The following is a 20,072-nucleotide window of genomic DNA, read 5'->3' as shown; positions in this document are numbered from 1 at the left end:
TAAAAAATAATATTAAATTAATCAATGCAAGCAAGTCAAGAAGAATAAGAGAAAAAAAATAGAGCATATAGAGTAAGAAGATAATACTACAACTATAGTGCAGGGTGATGATTATTTAATTTTATCTACTTCTGATGATATTTTTTCAGGGTCTCGAGTGAGTGATTAACATAGGTGTTTCTTATCATGCTACACTGAAGATGAATTTTTTTGTTATCTACAGGTCTAAAAATTTTGGTATTATCAAGATGGACAACTATGACATGATAAACATCATCAACATGAGTGATATTCATATAAAGATCAACCTTAACTACAAGTTGATACTTAATTATGTGAGGGATATGATTGACTTTGAGGTTGAATTAATTCCAGTTGGAAGGCTAAATGATAAAAACTTTGATAACAGATTTCACATAAGATAATGAAAGCAGGTTCTCTTAATGTATCTAGTGGAAAGAAATATCACACTTTGTATAAGTTGTAGGCTAAAACTTGTAATGAGCAATTAAATACTATAGAGAAAGATTTCAACGTAAAATTATGACATAGATAACTTGAGCTCATGATTGAGAAGAGATTGTAAAATCTCATTCTAATTCAAACTCAAGTAATTTTTAACGTTTTTTTCTTAATATATATTTTTTTAATTTTTAAATTAGTTTGGAATTGAACTAAAACCATTAGTTTCGTCCGGAGTAGATTGGAAACCAATTACCTCCTTGGTTTTGGTTTGGTCTGAAACCATAAAACCATTGATCGATTCCGATTTTGACTAGTTCACTTTAAACTAAATCGTGATCAGGACAACCTTTATTTCTAGATTCAATAATTAAAAAATCTAACATAATATTACTCAAATGCTTGAATTTCAAGCAAGAAATTCAGATTAAAAGTTAAAGGTTTTGGATTACATCCATCTGCATTATCATGTATGCTATTTTGACTAAATTAACTCAAACTCGACGATGAATTTAGAGGGAAGAGGTAACATAAATTACAACTGAACCGAAAGCTTAGGGGAAAGCCACACCGCCAAACGTAGCTTTCGACTATGGTAGTGGTGGTGGCGGCGGCGGCTGTGTATTACAAGGACGTGTCTCTCGTGCTTGCTTTGCGAGGTTCCTCCACCCCCACCCCACTACTAATCAAACCCCCCCCCCCCCCCCCCCCACCCCCCTTTTGGAAAGTAGAGAATCCAAGCATTCGTTTCTGTAACGCCGTGTCAGTTTGCTCAGCTTTTTCGTATGTTTTTTTTTTTGTAAAAAAAAAAAAAAAAAGTTAGATTAATCAGAGCTATAAAATTAGAATGGATTGATATCTATCTTCCAGACGAGAAAAGAGAAAGAGAATGATTATTCATCCTATAAAAATTTGTATCATCATGAACTACAAGATTATGAGAGAGATCAAAATATTTAAAATGGACAATATTCAACTTGGAAGTCAGAAAGCAGATGTAAAAGATAATATGGTAAGGAGACCCAGCGTTTCTTTGCATGGTCATTCTTTTTGGTCAATGCTTCCCTAAACCCTTCATCTTCGCATAAGAGTCGAGAGATGATGGTGTGTCTGATCTTGCCATGTATTATTTTTAAGCTTCATTGTTAATGATAGCGTTCGAGATGTTTAATGTGGCTTAATTATTGTTAATGATGGTGTGTTTGATTATGCCATGCATTATATCGGCCGAGCTTTTATCGAGCCTCATCGCAACCGAGAACGCATTAATTAGTTTTTTTTTAAGGATAAATCATAAAGATATGATTTAACTTCAAAACCGAGAACGCATGCCGTTTAGTAAATCCATAATTCAATTATATATCATATGTCAGTGTTTTTTTTTTCTCTGATTAAATTGACAATTGTACGGTTGGACAAATTCTGAAAATATTAGAATTTTGTACCTCCCAACGTTAAGATTTTATGATCACAGATTGCACATGAAGTTTGATAGGATATATGTGGAGTTAATATTTATTTAGACTCCACGGTCGAATATATTAAAGTCAACATCTGCTGCAATAACATTGCTTATTCTCACACCAACCTACGCTATATATCTGCTTCGACTCACGTCACATAGCTTCGTTGACGATCGATGATCTCCTCTCACTTGCCGGAGCGAGTGGCTTTCTCAGCAGGACCAACTTGCCTTAACAGCTGCCATGACAGAGGTGAGGGCATCAAATGCATGAGGAAGTCTGAGAGAACGAGTTTTTAAGGGTCAGAAAATGGAACCTGGAAGTAGTTCTCCAGCTTCAGCCTCAGGGTCGAGTGCTCCTTCTTCACCTTCTGAAACGATCGTAGGCACCTGAAAGAATGTGAGCGAACAACGCAATCAAACAGTAGCCATGGAGAAGACGATGCATGGCATGCAGTATTCAAAAGCGGAAGATTGTGGAGGAAAAGAGATGAGTTTGGCACCCTTCGGAGTTTCGTTTCTCACAGTAGTCTCTGAAGACGGTGCAGTCTTTCATCATCTTCGCGGCGCCGATGCTACACCAATCGCGTAAGCTTACATTAGCCAACGCTATGAACATCATCAAAACTAGATGGCCAAGTACGAGTTGAGGGAAAAGAAAAGAAGATGAAGAGAGTCTCAGAAAAGCTTGTGATCTACCATCTCAAAACCTGGTAGTCAATGTGAGAACGGCAAAGTCTTACCTGGAAGCACTGTCCTTTAATTGGTGCACCAATGCGTCCAGACTTTCATAATCTCGAGGACACTTCTCACTGCATGAATACAAAGCTCATGACATTATTATACGTGAACGCTCTCTCAGAAATACAGTATACACCGAGGGAGAAGTGTGCTTACATGGCCTGCTCAATATTAGCCACCAATCTGGAGGAGTCCCTGAAGAACAAGGTGACGACCTCTTCCACAAAATTAGGACTAGCATCATCTTGCAACTCTTCTAGCTGATAAAATTGGTCGTCTAGGTTACCCTGCAATAAACAACCACAGCCAAGTATTTATATATGACAAAAAAAAATACTGCAATTAGGATTCTTAGAACATTATTCTGGCTTTGCCATGTTCCAGATAACGATTAAGATAACATCAAATCATCTTTTTCTTGATGCAACATCGGCATCCACTACCATGACCTTACAAGGAACTCAAATGCACTCAGGAAACGTAGAACAGAGTAGATGATAAACGTAATGGCTATTGCATAACCTAAAGAAAGATATATATATATGAATATATTTTTTCTATTCTGCTTTACCGCTGACTCGACGGCAATAAATTTGAAGTTTGTGGGGGTCATAGTAACAGATCATGGTGGATTACTGTTAAAACTTTGTTGTTATAGGAAATGCTGCTCTGCAGTTGCTGCTACAAACAAAGCCACTGCTTTGCACACCGAGTGAAGAAATCCAACCTGATCAAAGAGGCTCTTCTTCAGGTTGGCAAGCTGGCGCTGCAAGCTAGAGCTCTCCATCTCTGGCCGAGTAAGAAGAGACGAATGGAGCAAAGGATGGAGTAGTGCAAAGATAAGAGATGCCGATGAGATACTAGAGCCATGGTAGGTTGCTCTATTTATAGAGCAGGAGAAGGGCTGTTGGTGTACATTACTCCTGCATATAACCCATCAGGAAGCAAGCAGCACTCAGGTGGGTCAGGATCAGCTTGAAATCCAAAAGATGGACAACGACCAAAACTGCATTCAATTAATTTGGGTCAGCTCAACACATGTATGTTTACAGCACAAGCCATAGCATTTCAAAACTTTAATTAGTCTGCAACTCAACAGCTAAACAACTGAAAGAAACGAGTGTTCTTTGCATCCAAACAAAGTCTGACTAGTTCATCATTTACATCTAGATTACCCTAGAAAGCATAAACAATGTCTGAATAGTTCATCTTTTACCTCTAGATTACCCTAGAAAGCATAACTTGACAAGCCATGAAAACTAAGAGAGCAAAAGATTATGACAAAGGGCACCCCAGCGGATATATTTCTGAAGACAAAGGACAAGCATACATGTGATTGCTTCATTAATTACTGATGTATAAATCATACAAGTTATTTTATTTCGAGAAAAAGGATTGGAATATGTAACATGCTTACCATCAGATATCCTGCTACAGACCACCAATCATCACCTGTATGTTCTTTTTCTTGTCACCGCCCTGCCCTGGCTTAGGATATACCTGTTCTGTCAAGCTCTTGGAATCAAAATCCAGAGGCTGACATAATAAACACCAATGATTAAAAGAACATAAACCAATGCCAATTCTATCCTTGCCCGACTACAGGACTAGGTTCACAGGATCTGACAAGGAGGACCCGTACCTGTCATACTTTTTCCCTTGATACTCTCAATCATTTGTAAGTATATGCTACTTGATAATTCTGACGAGTGCTGAGAAGTAGCAGATGTGGCTTCGGCGCATCCACCAAAAATTTGTGATGACAATCTTGAGTTCAATCTGCGATGTAAAGAAAAATTCCATGAATGCGGCTGCTTATAATCACTGAGGGAATACTTTCATATAACTTTTTAGATATTTCTTGCTGCCAACAAGTAGCTGCTAGCTTCATGTGCATAATTTGTATCAACTGCACAAGTTTACCTTTTTTTCTCTTTCATGTACTACTAAAAGGCTGTTTAGAGCTAAAATATGAAAGAAGTCCAATGAATTATGGTCATTGTCTTGTGTTTCTATCATCTGAGAAGCACTTGGAAAAGAAAAGATTGGAATTAGAATAGACTCTTGATATGCTATCTTTATTCCATACCCAATATGAGTAGGATGCAGCAACGATTCCAGTAGCTCTCCGCCCTGGTTTTCAGATTTGGTTTCTTTAGGGTGCTTGGTCCCATGCACCACTATGCTAAAGGAGAAAAGTTGTAGGGTGAATGATTGCCCCGAGGATCATGATTCTTGCCCAACATCATTGTCCAATGTCGAAAACAGAATATTGACCTGGAAGGACATACTCAAATTGCAATTCCGTGAAGAACACTGTTACAGAAAGTAAAAATCCTCTGCCTGGAGAATCATAATGATTAGAAAGAGTTCTAAAGTACAGCCGTTGAATAGATCTTAGTTGTCCAAAGATGGAAAGATCAGCTCCTAAATTTTTTTCCTCAGAGGATCCATCCAATGGACAAGCACAACATGCAAGACATTCTCTGCTGCCCATATTTAACATATACAGATATTATGAAATCCATTCTAAACATGCTAACAGAAAAATTCTATATGACCACTAACGGTACAACGTGGAATACAGACTAAACGACCATTTATTATCCAAAGTAACAATGAAATTATTTATACTAAATTTACACAGCTAGATTATCACAATGGACTAATTCTAAAAGTCCCATAAGAGAAAGAACATACAGAAAGAAAACGCAGGCATGAGCAGAAAACTTCATGTTCAAAGAACACACCCCCCAACTAGAATGCTGTTGAGTATTCAAAGATATATGTCATAAATATACGCATATATGATTTGCTATAAATGTTGTAAAAATAACATGCATTTCTTGTTATATTCAATGAAGAGATACAGCTAAGAACATTTTTATTAATCCAAAAAATTTAAGAAATTGAGAATTATAACATTCAATTCTGGAAAGTTACCACCGATGAGAAGAAACTATAAGATCCCAATTATTTGGGATCAGCAAATGGATATCTTCCTGCTTTTGAGCTCTATTGAAGGCAAAGTTACTGGTGATGTTCATAAAGTCACCAAAACATTAAATATCAGATAACTTTCTTTAGAAATTATAAGTATTTCCTACTTAAACCATAGCAAAAATTACAACTGCCATGGTCTGACTGAATTTCATTGATCAAATAAGCAAATGAAAGCTTTTCTACACCTAAAGAGTGTCAACATCATAAAAGGTTTAAAGGGTAGCTAGTCTTTCGTAGAGATGGGAGTTATCCAGGACAAGATAACTTTTTCATGGTTTAATAACAGAATTCAGGTGCTGTACACACAAATAGCATGTATCTTTGTTGTTTCATGAGTTAATTTATTCACTATGATATTACATCTATTTTCAATATGTACAACAGATGTCCTCACCAAGTTTTAAATGACAGACTACAAAATGCATCGAGAGACATCATAGAAAGATTGCTCCTCTATGACTTGGGTGATCAAAGGTTGAGTCGCAGCAACAACATCTCTATTGATAGAAGGATGATTACAGACAACCTTGTATCGATAGGAAACTCATGCATTAAGCCACTCTTTTTATGTTACTGATGTGTCAAATATGAAGTAAATAATAAACAGTAAAGGGAAAAAAAATCATCATATAGGAAAGGTAAAATATTCTAATACATATTTATATTTAATAAGCCATCAAACCCTGTCCTAACCATGAAACCTACAAAAAATCCTTTAAAATCAAAGATCCAACGATAAAAAATATTAGAGTCTCCACTAATGAATGATAAGCATACAAGAGAAAATATGATGGGACTAAAAGCAATCCTAGCCATGTTTTTCACAATTCAGTAAAATGAAATATGCTCAACAAGATTAAGTTGTATCATGGGTTTCTTTTCTTAGTGAAGAACTACTTAGCATCACCCTAATGAATCATTTCACTCTGATTCATTCTAAATTGATGTAAAAGATAAATGCTCAAATTTTCTATGGTAAAATTTTACAATATGAGAATTATCAACTTGTTTGTATACTATAGAAGTACAAATAAGATTTATTTTGTATCTCGGTCATCAGCCTAGCTGTCACATCATTACCACAATTTTATTCTTATTTAATTTGCTTTCACGTCTCATAGTCAACATTAGAGAATCCACCTTATAGCACAAAAACCGACAGACAAGCATAAGAAATTTCTACCAATGGAAAGACGATGATAACGTTCATGACTAGGTCTAAGATAGGCCACATGGGCGAGATAGACACTGAGCTGAGTGGACATGGACATATCCTGGATCTAATCCCAATCTCTTCAGCAATAAGGGAAGGTCAAATCCACAAATATAACATACTTCTTCTGTAGAAAATCTGAAAATCATATCTTATCAGCATATTCATATTTAGTATCTGACAAATAAGTGATTGGGACATCTAGAATTGAACTTTATAGTTGGTAGCTTCCCGGGTTTTCCAAAGGAATCTTCACACATCATTGATTGTTCTCATGGCCACATATTTCTTCAGCATCATTGAAAGCAGAACCTAGTGACAGCTCTTGCATATTAGCATCTTCAGAGTACTGTTTACCCTACATGCACCCATTACTCAACTAGCGCAGCCCCCATGATATAGGGTCGAAAAAATCATATCATTAAAAGAAATCATACATATTAAATGAACAAGTAATCCTTCCTAAAATGATCGAATGAACAAAATAAAGTGACTTTATCGACATAAAATCACTTTGCTTTGATAAAATAATATCAAAGTTCTGAAACAGGAGTTGCACACATGTGCATTCACCTAAGCAATTCTTTAAACCAGAATCACTTGTTTCAGTCGTAAGAAGAATTAGCATATATATCATAGCTTAATGCAAGAATGCCTTAATGGTCCATTTCGTTATAGTTTGATAAACATGCAATATCCATTTCACATGTATTTACATTTCTAAATTTCCTGACCTCTCAATAGGATATTAGCTCCTCTCTCTCTCTCTCTCTCTCTCTCTCTCTCTCTCTCTATATATATATATATATATATATATATATATATATATATATATATATATAAAGGTATATCTGTATTTGTTATATAAATATATATTATTGAGCGCAAATCCTACTACTCTTTGCGCTTGTCTGTTCTATTGCTCTTTCTTGATTTATGAACAAAGGTTGTAAAGTTAGCAGGAACTGTGTACACGTACAATTTATTTCATAACTGATTTTTCTATTGAATACAAATAAAATCAGAATTGCCCATAAACATGCCTTTTGACAAAGGAATTAGAAATGATGTTCATTATAATTGGATACCCAATTCGAAATTTTATAGTTATCAAACATCGACATGGATTTAGTATTTTGTATTTTTCTAGGCAAATCTGACCTGGAACTAACATGATACTGTTACGAAGCAGTATAGGCACCAAATGACAGAAGAACCAGATCGATGATGAATAAAAAAGGGGGAGATTTGCATGGTCTAATCACAAAAGCAACAAATTTTTCATTAAATTGCCAATCGACAGTTCGCTTCAAATGATACAAAGCCGAAAAGGATCGCTCACCGTGGTATAATTTGACGACGAAGAAATCGAAAGGAACAGGAGGAATCCACTGTCGCGATGGAGAAAACAACGATATTATCGAGGTTAACGAAACTGACATCAACCAAACTTTACGTCGGCCGCACGATCCGATCCGATCCTATCCCGTCCCATCTTCCTGCTGAACAAACCCTAACGCGTCACCTCAACCCTCCCAAAAACACTGTCCCGAACGATGCGACACCTTCCGGCGTCCCGCGGCCTCTCACATATTTGATGTCTGGGCTTCATAGGTCATGGGTCCCATCGTGTGAGGTCTGTGCTACTTCCAGTCCAAGTCAATCCCCACACACACACATATATATATATATATATATATATATATATATATATATATATATATATATATTCGATGTTGAAAATACTATTTTATGATGTATTAATATATTCCACATCTCTCTTCACAAATATGACAGAATAATGAGCATCTGCACTTGTCACATTTTAAACACACGTCTTACTGTTTCAAAGGACAACGGTTTTCTTAGCTGACCTATTTCTCAAATGCCATCCCATAAACACCAACTCTTCAATAGCATTATGTCCTGAATCCAAAATGACATGGGATTTGTGTGCTGATCCGTATGAATCAGACTAAGATCAGCAAAAGATGCCTTTTGCATGGTAAGAATTTTAGTTCAACTATCAACAAGATGCATCAAACTAAGAGATCGTCCGACTAGCTTGTTACAAGAATGGATGTTCCAGGGTTCAATGCAGAGAGCAGATTAACAGTTGACAACAGAGAAAGAATATGCATGGTGAGGATTTAGGGACTTCACAGTAAATGTGTCTTAGACTGCATGGATAGGGCTGCTGTTACTCTGGTTCAGATCAGGCAGGGCAACAGAAGAGTTAACCTGGAAAGCAGATTGCCTCGCTGAAGAGGATCCTACCAGTTTGAGGGAGAGCGCAGACGGGTCCATGCGGCTGTTGGTGCCATCACCAATGCTGAGTTTAGATATGCCGACAACCTCCTCAACATTCAGTGCTTCCTTCGGGACAACGGCGATCGGCTTTAATATCTCATGAGCCTCCTTCATCTCTTCCTCTTTTGCAACAGTAGTCAGGTTCAGAGGCCAATATGGTAAAGGCACTGGAATGAAAGCAGGGTAATATGTTGGTATCATTGTGACTGAGTTTTGAGTCTGCGGAATGGTTTCTCTTTGTTCTGGAGCATATTTTGTTGTTTTAGTTCCCAAAAACTCAGCTCCTTGTTCATTGAGATGCAAAGTTGGCAAGTGGTTTGTGTTCTCCACCTCGTTAGGAGGAGAATTGGACGTCAACCGCTCTTCATTGGCTGAGATCTGGTCGATTGGCTGCATAATAGAAACAGAAAATATTGTAAACAACTAGGAAATTTGTTGTAGCCTAGAATTGAGAATGAGTGCAATCGAAGGCAGAGAATTTCTGGAACCATGTCAAATAAGCTTGAGCGTCTCTTCCTTCTTGATGAATTACTCTGTCGAATGAAATACTTCTGGGCATGACTCGCAACCTGTGTCGGAGTCCTAGATATTACGAAGTTTCGAGCTATTCCACGCCAATCACCTTTTCCCAGTTGCTGAAGACCCACCAAGAACATCCGATGCTCTTCTTCAGTCCAAGGAACACCTGCAACCCAATGCATTGATCGTATGAGGGTAATATACTGAATTTAGATGTAAAGATTCATATCGTTGGTGAAAAATATAATACCTAATAAAGAAAAATGGTCAATTGTCAGTGAACTACAATTTTAAGTTTATGGCCATCAGCATATCAAATAAATCAAACCATAACTGATCTAAACCACCAAGTGCAGGATATTGCTACCTTGCCTCTGAAGTGCATGACCACAATAAACTGAAGATAAGTGAAAGAAACTGAAACAATGCTTCTGATCTGAGAAAATTAACTAAAGTTTTCTAATTTATCTAGAGAAATGTGGAGTCATCTTTCACAGATCAAGTCTAAAATAAGCTACAAGACTAATCGACGATAAAAGTTCCAAGAATATCAACACAAGTGACAAGACTAATCGACTAGATATTTATAGGACAAGGAATAAGTAATATTATAAAAAAAGGAGTATGCTGAACAAGTTCATATCAAAAAGAGTATGTCAACTGAGATCACAAACTAGCATCACTAGAAGAAGTTTCTTGATTGGTATTTTCACCTATTCATAGAAAATGAAACATTTGTAGGAAAAAATGATGACATTAGACAAAGCTAAGATGAAAACATGCAAATATTTTATAGAAAAATGCCAAAGGCACACACACCATCCAAGCATGCTAATTTTGACTTGGAAGATGGAAACTAATGATCTGTATGATTTCGTATCAAAGATCTTCAGTACAGCTATTTGTCACAGAATTATCTTTCAAACACAAACCAGATGTAGAATCATTGGATCCACTACTGGCTGCCTATGTGTTAACAAAGTTTAAGAAACGGCAGTTCACGATTCCTTTTTGTTACTCACTGAGAGATAAAATATATGCTCGATAACGAGTAACCCTTTTAAGTTCTTCACTTCTTCTAAAGCAAATGAAGAATGAATTATGGCATTCTTCACATAGGGCTCGAAGATTCAGAGGATAACATTTTAAGAAAAGATGTAACACATTCCAATCCATTTGAACCGGACACCTGGCGAACTTCATGTCAGCACTAATATCTTCTACCATAAATCACAAGGCCTTCACTGGTGCATCTCAACTTTAGCAATTCAAGATTTTGGAATGCATAATACTTTATCGAGAGAAGATTTTGCTGGCTATATAAAAGTTCGATAGCAGATGACCTAGTAGATTTTTGTAATATACAAATCCTTACATTTAACAACAACTACAGGACACAGATGCTTGTGTCATAAATCTTACAGGCCCACTTCTCGAATTTTTCTCAAAACTTGGACAATTGGGCTTGTATCACATTTAAAATGAAATTATTCCTACCCAAGTAAAATTATATATACGCTAGTTCTTTAAGCATGCCACCTTAGACTTAAAAGCAGTAGTCAATGGCCTGTTTACTTCCTAAAAAATGTACTATTTTTTAATAGTTCAAGGGATAGTAAAATCTTTGCAAAGACAATAGAAATGTGTTTTCCTGTAACTATGATTTTTTCAGTTATGAATTCTTCGCATTTTCAGAAGAAAGCCATCTAATAAATTAGACGGACGATGCACAGTCAAATAAACAAAAAATGTAAAATAAAGTCGGACTGCTAAGTAAATGAAGCGCATCATGAAGGATGTCAAAAATTAGATTGCTAAGTACATAAAGCATGTTCAATTTGAGAAAATTTGTTTATACTTCTTCAATGAAGGAGAGGCCTGCCAAATGAAGCACAGTATCAACCTCAAAATGAAAATAGCAAGAAAAAAAAAAGAATAACTGATAATTCTCAAGATAAGACAGTAAAGAATATAAAGGAGGATCATGTGAGTCACAAGCTCTGGACGTTAACATTTTGACTAATTTTACACCCATTCCATCATATATAAAACTATTGGTCCAATAATTAGGTCTCTTCTGTAGATGGGCCAACCTGATTCAACAAGAAATCAACACTACCGCAATATGCAAATCAGGTAATCATATTCGGTGGACCACATTCAATCAGCCCTTATCTTGCACAATGTTCCCCCCAAAGGAGGTGGTGAACTCAGGGGATCCCATCATAAGGGGCCACCTCTAAGCGTGTTTCCCCAGATTGGACGGTTCATCACCACCAGTGCAAACAAGGAAATCCTGATCACTGAATACTGGCAATAAACAATATCTGTCAACCTTCTACAGTGGAAAAGCAATATCCGTCGAGCTAAAACACGCATCTCATAATTACAAAGAGAACAATTTACATCCTTCAACAAATTACCAGACTCGAATATACCAGAGAAATGGCGGATCTATATAAGATGTTCTATGCGGTAGACTAGCACAAAGACGAGAGGTACCGTAAAAAGATCGAATTTTAAGAGGAAAAATCTGAAAGAAAAATAATTATTGAATAAATTTGATGAAACGTATAGAGATCTCATACGAACGGAGACATGCAGTTACCAGCAACGGGTTCGACAACGGAAGGAGAAGAGAGAAAAAAAACCGACCTTTTTAGGTATAAACGAGTGGAAACGTTAAAGAGAAATAAAAGGTTTAAGGGGAAAGTCGGGCCTTTCTTGCGGCAAATGGATGAGCTGGACGCATGGGCAGGCTCATCGGAGGCGTACCCGGACGCGGCGGCATCGGGGTGGTCGCCGGCCGGATCGGCGGAGGGGGAGGCACCTGCCGTCGAGAACGCGGCCGCGGAGGAGAGGCACCCCATGCTGGCGCTCTTCTTCATCGCCCCCACCCCATCCGTCAGGCGCACCCCGAAGAGCCGCACACCGCCCCCGCGCGCCGGGCACGTGCGCGAGTTGTGTCCATTGTTGCTGCAGTGCGAGCACCTCCTCGTCATCTCCGCCCGCCTCCCCAACCGCTCGCCGGCCGGAGCCCGTCAAGGCCGCGTCTCCGCGACTCGATCCTCACGTGCGCACCGCGAGCGCGAGGACAAGCAAGCAAGACCTCCGCGAGTCCGCTGCGTCTCGGTAAACGCTATTTTCGTCTCGCGAAGCATCAAAAAAAGGAAGGCAAGCGCTAACTCACCTTTATAACTCCCCCAACTCCTCACCGTTAATTACGAGAAAACCCGACAGAGCTCGACCGTCCATATCCCGCGCCATCACCACCGTCCAAACCAGTGTGAACTCACGACGACGATGATGATACGCTTACGTTATCCTGCCAAGGCTCTCTGTTAGCCATATGAAATAAATGCCATGAAATGCAAGTTAATAGAATTGGGACGTGTGGCTGATTTGATTAGGACTGTGACAGATTAGGGAGAGCCGAAATCGGCGAGGAACAGATGACCTGGTCTCTGCAATGTTGACAGGGTAATTAGCGCATTCCATATTAATTGGCTAGAATTCTGGGGTAGGAATGAATGGATTAAAGTTGGCATCTCATTTCCATTCTTTGTCTATTAATCTGTGTAGCATATTTTTATCCACCTCTTCTTTAGAATAATCAATCAAACACTTCACGAATCTCAAAGATAAGGGTGAGATGTCGACCCAAATCATACGTCGTCGGTTCTGTTACGCTGAGGCGGGGGAGCTCCTTGTCCGCCATCGTTGAGGCAGAAGAACAAGGCTGCTCGCCACCACTGCATCTTTTTGCCGTAAAAGACTTCGTCTTCTCTCTCTCTCTCTCTCTCTAGTTATTAGATATAAATAATTGTATATCATTCAGATAAAAATATATCTAGAAAAGAATACAACATAATAATGTTGGAGAAATGAGAATGATCACAAGGTGGCGCACCCACAAGAACAGCCCCCACTTACCTGTCAAGTTTTAGACCCCGTGAGGCAAGAACAGGTTTCTTAACCCCGAAGAGACTGGCGAGAGAGCGAGCAGGTCAAATGAACACCTCACAGCCATCCATGTCCTTTCCTTAAAATATTGACTGACAAGTACATGCTGTTTCCCACCACACAACTGGTGGCTGACACAGTGCTGCCTACACTTGAATCGCTTGAACCTTCCATGGGTAGACACAAAATGGGCACCAAAGCAAAGGGTACAAGGAATCATGCAAAGATTATCCTGTCTTTTCAAAAAGGACTTGGCAGAGGTGTGGATCACATTGGTGTGATAACCCAACCATGTGCGATCCCAAGTGGGGTCTTCATGCTGGACCCTCTTCTGCCTTGTGCACTTTTGCCTCACAACTCATATTGCTATACTACTGGTGGCAGATTGACTCCAGCGATCCTTCGGCTTATTTGATTTGCATTCTTCCAGCCTCTCGAGGGAAGTCTACTCTTGTGGATGGAAAGAATCCAATATCTTCGAGTGGGAGCCATAAGAATCCAGTCCTCAAAGAACCCTTTCTCGCGAACACCAGTCCTCACATGTCGAGTGCTTTAGTTATTTTCCACGTGAAAAAGAAGAGACAGAAACCTAACCATTCCAGTCTTTAACTCCGGCTTTAAAGTCCAAATCGGAGAGGTGATGTAGATTACTTCCCAGTGAAGGGAGTTGTAGGTTGCTTTAACTTGGCTTTGCAGCAAACAAAGGCATTGGATTCAATCTGTTTTAGGTCAGTCAAAAGCTTAATGCTACAGATATAAATCATATTTTGTAGTAAATACTTTTCATATAGCCAATTGACATCATCCTTCTGTGCTCAATCATGGTGACTTCAGGAACCATGTTTGCGAGAGATATTTAGATAAAGAGGGACAAGAAAAGGAAGTGATATGAAACATGCATGACACCCTGAAGCTAACAAGCTAAAGATGGATGGCTTTGCATGTAATAGAGCTAGCTTTTGCATATGCATGGATCCCATGCTAAAGGATGCTTTTATGAGCTATAGCCTGGCCTAGCAAGACCTTGCATCATCTAATATTTTTGAAGTATATAGTCATAGAACAAGACAAAAAAAGATAAATTTATTGTACATGCTTCATAATATCATGGAATTATCTATGGGGATGGATGGGTGATACTCATTTTAGCCATCGTTAGTAGCATGGATCGTAGTTGCCTCCAAGATAAAGAAGATACTGAAGCTTAGGGTTTCGGGATGGAAAGGGGCAGTCCATATAGTAGGTGGGACAGCGAATGGAATCCCCTTTACCACTTTATTATCTTATCCACTGTCACTGCAAGTGCAACTCCTTTTGCAGCCTCTCCGCTCCTCCGTCCATTAAAATGCTACTTCGATACCTTTTAATACACGTTCCATTGTCATTCCTAATATGCGAGATAAGGAGATAATTTAGGTAATGAATATATTATCCATTTAAATTGGATTTTAGACATTTTTATGAACAAAAATAGATCTGCGAGTCAGGTCTAGATTATAGTGAAGAAATTGACTTGTTTATCCTTCCTGCTCTTATCTCTATGCTTAATCCAGCCTATCCTCTCACTGCACTCCATGAGATAAGGTGCTTTGTCTTTTCCAGGCTTTTTCTGTCAGCTGCAAATAGATTTGTGTATGAGATAAGGTGCTTTGTCTTTTGCAAGCTCGTTCATTCTGTCGATTTCAAATAGATTTCTGTCTTTTTATTTCTCAGCACCAGTAATATGAGGTAGGAACTAATAGAAATTTTAGTTGGGTTATCTGTAATTCCAAAAGCTCTACGTGAATTATAGATAAATATCGAATGAATAATCTTATAATCTTAAGAAAATAGACCCTTTTTTATTGTCTTAGATGGATGATGTAGCTCACATGTATTTTGGTGCTCAGCAACGTTTGTGCATCTGCAGGTGCTTTGTTCTTCGCCGTAGATAACGTTGCTAGAAAGAGTGAAGGAGAGCCGCTCCCTCTACGTTAACAGGCGTGCAATTTGTATTGGCAAGATGACCACGATGGGTCGCCAAGAACAACTAATGTGTCCAAACTATGGCTTCACGTACATGTCCAGATAGCTCAGCCAAGCAAATGTGGCTCCGCCGATGCACGCAGGTTCCATGGACATCCACATAGATTCTCTGGAAACGTGGCCAAAACGATGCATCTCTCCCTGTGCATATCAACCACAGAAGGAAGTCGGTCCTCTTGGCGTTTCCAACTTCATTGAATGGTTCCATTGACAATGACGATGGACACCAGACAACGGTAGGTGTTGAGTCCAAATCGTCTGCCTCAGCACTTGCACTATCTGAAGTCCAGAATGGATGGGCCTCGAACAGACTATATGAGCAACAAGGAGTAGTGCCAGGTTGATGTTGCTGATACCAAGAACGGCTTGCATGTAGAATGCTTTGGCCCAGGGTCATGAAGGAAAGCCCACCCGAAATATCCAATGTCTTTCTGCCTGCAGAGTGTTCGAAAAATTGACTGACAGTGAAGACTTCTGATGCCCCCGCGTTCCAGGATGAGAAGCGTGGCGACGGAGACCAGAAGGACTGGTTGGGACGAGGTTTCAGCGTCGGGTGTTTTCATATAGACATGATTTGGCCCGTGGTCACAAGTGGTTAGTCCCGGAACAACGGGACCCACACCCACTAAAGGTCGCATCTGCCCTTTGAACCAGTGGTCTTCGTCGCCAACTACACTTCCTGTCGTAACCGTTACAGGTGACCGCACGGATCGTGGCTCCCACCATTATGGTCGGCATGCACCTGAAGCTAATACTTTGGCCCAAAGAAAGCTCAAAGACAACAAGAATGAAAAGGGATAGAGCGAGCGAGTGAGCGAGAGATAGAGAGTAAGTAGAAAGATCTAAACGACAGAACACAAGGTAGAGAGAGAGAGAGAGAGAGAGAGAGAGAGATGAGGAACCCCTCACAGTCATCAGCTCCAGGCTCGTCATCGACGGCGGCGGTGGAGGTGGAGGGCAGGCGGCGTGGAGGGCCGACGCCGTGTTGCAGCAAAGTGGGTCTGAAGCGGGGCCCGTGGACGCCGGAGGAGGACGAGGTGCTGGCGAGCTTCGTGCGGCGGGAGGGGGAGGGGCGGTGGCGTACGCTGCCCAAGCGCGCTGGGCTCCGCCGCTGCGGCAAGAGCTGTCGCCTCCGATGGATGAACTACCTCCGCCCCTCCATCAAGCATGGTCCCATCGCGCCCGATGAGGAAGATCTCATCCTCCGCCTCCACCGCCTCCTCGGCAACCGGTCATCAGACACCATCGCCCCTTTCGATCTTTTCTTCTTTGGGATCAGCTCCTTAGGGTTTCCTCTTCATGTTTATGACCCGATCTTGTTGTTTCGACGACTGCAGGTGGTCTTTGATAGCTGGGAGGATTCCTGGGCGTACTGATAACGAGATCAAGAACTACTGGAACACCCACCTCAGCAAGAAGCTCATCAGCCAAGGCATAGATCCGCGCACCCACAAGCCCTTGGCCTCCTCCACTCCTGATGCGATCCAACAGCCTCTTGCACCACCGTCCTACACTAACCCTAACCCTAGCACAGTCCTTAACATCGATCCCATCGTCCTTCGTGCTCAGGGTACTCATCGCAGAGGCATCGGTGTTCAAGATAACGAGAGAAGCTTTTCGGACAGACAGAACCTTCAGCATGATGACGACGATGACGATGAAGGATGGCGGAACAACGAGCTACTTGATGGTGCTACAGGAAACCAAGAAGGAGGTGATTACGGTACCAGCGAAGATGGAGGGATTGGGATCGACTGTTACACAGATGATATCTTCTCCTCTTTCCTTGACTCGTTGATCAATGAGGATGCCTTCCAGCTGCAGCACAATGTCAGTAACAACGATGATAACATTATTCTCGACAACACCATCAACAACAACAATAGCGCTAATGGGAATAACCAAGAAATGCAACCAGCAGGCGCCTCTACTGCACCTTCAGGTCCTGTGTGCGGATTTGGAACCTTTTGGGAAGCAGGCTTTGTGGGTCAGATTGGTTTGGAGGAAGGTGTTCATGAGCAGTTTGCAGATCATGCAGGCAAGTAAATTTTACTTGGTTGGTAGATTACCGAGCTATATTTGTGTTGTGTAAATAAGAGCTTGAACAGAAATATGGGTTTGCAATATCTTGTTCAGCTCTGATCATGAATAGCTAGCGTGGGAAATGTAATCTTATGTTTACCAAAGTTTGTAATGATGATTTAAGTTCTAAATCTTTTATGCAAACTAATTTGTTGTATTAACTCAATTGATCAAAAGAGTAGCTCATGCCATTCAACAACCTCACAGCTGCTTCCCTTAACATTGCATGCATCTTTTCTGCCATTTGCTCTACTCACCAGCATCATAATATTATTTTTCATTTATTTAGGTGCACAAAGTATATGCATCTATGACCATATTGTTTTACATTCATTTTCTCGAACGTTCCATGAATATCAATCATTACATAAATAATGTCAAAAAAATTATTTAAAATAATACGAACATGTGTTGAGGAGACATATAGTTAGAAAAAGTAAAATAATTAATGTTAATGATATAAGGAGTGAGAAAGAAGAAATTCTAATAAAAAATAAAAATTATAAATAAAAATTTAGGCATTCTAAGCTTAACTAGACATATGATCTCTTACAAATTTCAATGACAATAATTGAAACTTATGATTTTATTATTATTATTTATAAATCACTCCTTGTGAAGAAAAAAATAATAACTTAATACTCCTTTGCTTCTCCTATATCTCATAAACAACTAAGATCAAGTTGTTCAATCAGTCCATGGTAGACATAATCTCTACTATGGATGCATGGTTGGTTATCTTCGATGCATGTGCATATTTTGCTTCATCAGATCACAAGAAAAGAAAAAGGTGAAAGAGAAGGCCAGACATTCAAGAGATATGAAACTAATAGAAACATTAATTAGTCAAGTACCACTTGCTAGTCAGCATATATTGATCTATGTAACATTTAGGACATAACCTATTAGTTTCTTTGATCTCATCAGTATGTGATGATTCATCTATGACATTGATCTGAAGTTTATCTTGTCAATGCACCATATCGTTGTTGCAATAGATCTTATACACGTTGACTAATCTATTTAGCATCGACATTGGGAGAATGGAACAATTGCACAATAAAATAAATTGACAATTCAGCATATTCATTGTACGCATTGAAGAAATTGGGCATTGAACGAATATATTAGACTCATAATAAAGAAATTTATTATTGTAGATAAAACAATGGAGCAAGAGATAGAGCAAAACGTTGTGACTACATCTAAGAAAAATAAAGGAATCGAGAGAGAGAGAGAAGATGACCTTATGATGATCATGCACGTTTTCTACAGCATAATAACACCTCTCGCCATGAGAAGTACGACTAATCACACATTATGCTGCGCAAGGTTTACATATAACGATGAAGGCTTCCTCAGCCGTTGGATTAGCTTCCCAAAAGAGTCCCCATACTCGAACCACGTCTCCCGCGGGCTATTTATGAGAGCCCTCAGCCCTGCGCGCTCTCCTCTCTCCAACAACCCTTTCTCTTCCGATCTCCTTCCTCTCCTTTATAACTACCGTCGCCGTTGCCTCCACCTTCTCATCCGATCTCCACCACCGCTGCCGCCATCTCGTCTGATCTCCGAGATCATCTCCCTCCGCTCCAATGTCAAGTTATTTTCCCCCGTGATTGAGGCGGTTTTCTTTCTTTGCCCCATTCCGTGCCCCCTTTAGATCTCGAGATCATTTCGATTTGTCTTGTTTTGTCGTTCGGAGTGGAAACTAGGGTTGTGGCTAGTTTTTGTTTGTTCTCGGAAGACTTTCTGATGTCTATCCTTTTTAAAATAGCAATTCTTTTTAGGTCTGTTTGGTTTTCTCACATCATTCATGAGATTCTGCTGGAAGTTATTAGTGTCCATTCTTGCTTTTAGGTGATATAAATATTTATTCATGGACTGATGAAGAAATTCTTAATGGCGGTACTCATGCTCTGTAATGGTTCTTTGGTAGCTTAGTTAAGCATTTATCTCCTGCATAGCAGATTAGATATTGGCGTTTCTACACATTTATCTATATTTTCATGTGGACGAGAATATAGATCTATAATCCAAAGTTTGTATCCATGTTTCTTAAAATGGGTTTGGGTTTGAATTTTTGTGGTAGGTGGATATCAAAGCAGTGGACAACGGGATGGTGGTAGGTTGAGGACATGCTAAAGATGTGTTGTTCTGTAGAGCATATGTTCTGGGTCATGATTTGAGATACGGGTTGAAGAGAGTAAGATAATATAAAATAAGCCAGGAAGGTTTGTACATATCATGCATGGTGTCAATTCTTCTTGAAAATTCGCAGACTAATCATTGATA

The 20,072-nt window shown here is 39.5% G+C and overlaps 3 protein-coding genes across 4 annotated transcripts; 1 reads left to right on the top strand and 2 right to left on the bottom strand.

Annotated features, from left to right (window-relative positions):
- Positions 1-1,891: 1,891 nt before the first annotated feature.
- LOC135583354 (pseudo histidine-containing phosphotransfer protein 2-like) lies at positions 1,892-8,407 on the bottom strand. Of its 2 annotated transcripts, XM_065086833.1 has the most exons (10): positions 8,224-8,407; positions 4,755-4,942; positions 4,308-4,444; positions 4,083-4,201; positions 3,393-3,671; positions 2,822-2,952; positions 2,668-2,736; positions 2,428-2,499; positions 2,242-2,314; positions 1,892-2,163 (listed from the first exon to the last, which is right to left on the bottom strand). In XM_065086833.1, exons 5-10 carry the CDS (start codon positions 3,450-3,452, stop codon positions 2,113-2,115), a joined length of 456 nt encoding a protein of 151 aa, XP_064942905.1. In that variant the 5' UTR covers positions 3,453-3,671; positions 4,083-4,201; positions 4,308-4,444; positions 4,755-4,942; positions 8,224-8,407; the 3' UTR covers positions 1,892-2,112. The 2 variants fall into 2 exon arrangements, with proteins under 2 accessions (XP_064942905.1, XP_064942906.1); XM_065086834.1 differs by lacking the exon at positions 4,755-4,942.
- Positions 8,408-8,777: 370 nt separating this feature from the next.
- On the bottom strand, positions 8,778-12,873 carry LOC104000872 (transcription factor MYBS3). Its single transcript, XM_009423015.3, has 3 exons — positions 12,430-12,873; positions 9,680-9,876; positions 8,778-9,581 (listed from the first exon to the last, which is right to left on the bottom strand). The coding sequence occupies exons 1-3, from the start codon at positions 12,710-12,712 to the stop codon at positions 9,057-9,059; spliced, it is 1,005 nt and encodes a 334-aa protein (XP_009421290.2). The 5' UTR covers positions 12,713-12,873; the 3' UTR covers positions 8,778-9,056.
- Positions 12,874-16,591: 3,718 nt separating this feature from the next.
- LOC104000873 (transcription repressor MYB5-like) lies at positions 16,592-17,964 on the top strand. The gene is made up of 2 exons (XM_009423016.3): positions 16,592-16,929; positions 17,036-17,964. Exons 1-2 carry the CDS (start codon positions 16,592-16,594, stop codon positions 17,742-17,744), a joined length of 1,047 nt encoding a protein of 348 aa, XP_009421291.2. The 3' UTR covers positions 17,745-17,964.
- The last annotated feature ends 2,108 nt before the right edge of the window (positions 17,965-20,072 follow it).

Source organism: Musa acuminata, chromosome BXJ1-10 (genome assembly GCF_036884655.1).
Source record: "Musa acuminata AAA Group cultivar baxijiao chromosome BXJ1-10, Cavendish_Baxijiao_AAA, whole genome shotgun sequence".
NCBI lineage: Eukaryota > Viridiplantae > Streptophyta > Magnoliopsida > Zingiberales > Musaceae > Musa > Musa acuminata.
Note: the sequence above shows the minus strand (reverse complement) of the source record. Positions and strands in the feature narration are given on the sequence as shown.

Coding starts and splice junctions, on each gene's coding strand:
- LOC104000872 (XM_009423015.3), bottom strand. CDS start 12,712: ATGACGAGGAGGTGCTCGCACTGCAGCAACAATGGACACAACTCGCGC. Junction 9,877..12,429: donor ATCCATTTGCCGCAAGAAAG/GCCCGACTTTCC, acceptor ATTGGGTTGCAG/GTGTTCCTTGGACTGAAGAA. Junction 9,582..9,679: donor GCTCAAGCTTATTTGACATG/GTTCCAGAAATT, acceptor TCTATTATGCAG/CCAATCGACCAGATCTCAGC.
- LOC135583354 (XM_065086833.1), bottom strand. CDS start 3,452: ATGGAGAGCTCTAGCTTGCAGCGCCAGCTTGCCAACCTGAAGAAGAGC. Junction 2,953..3,392: donor AGAAGAGCCTCTTTGATCAG/GTTGGATTTCTT, acceptor TGTTTATTGCAG/GGTAACCTAGACGACCAATT. Junction 2,737..2,821: donor GCTAATATTGAGCAGGCCAT/GTAAGCACACTT, acceptor GTATTCATGCAG/TGAGAAGTGTCCTCGAGATT.
- LOC104000873 (XM_009423016.3), top strand. CDS start 16,592: ATGAGGAACCCCTCACAGTCATCAGCTCCAGGCTCGTCATCGACGGCG. Junction 16,930..17,035: donor CACCGCCTCCTCGGCAACCG/GTCATCAGACAC, acceptor CGACGACTGCAG/GTGGTCTTTGATAGCTGGGA.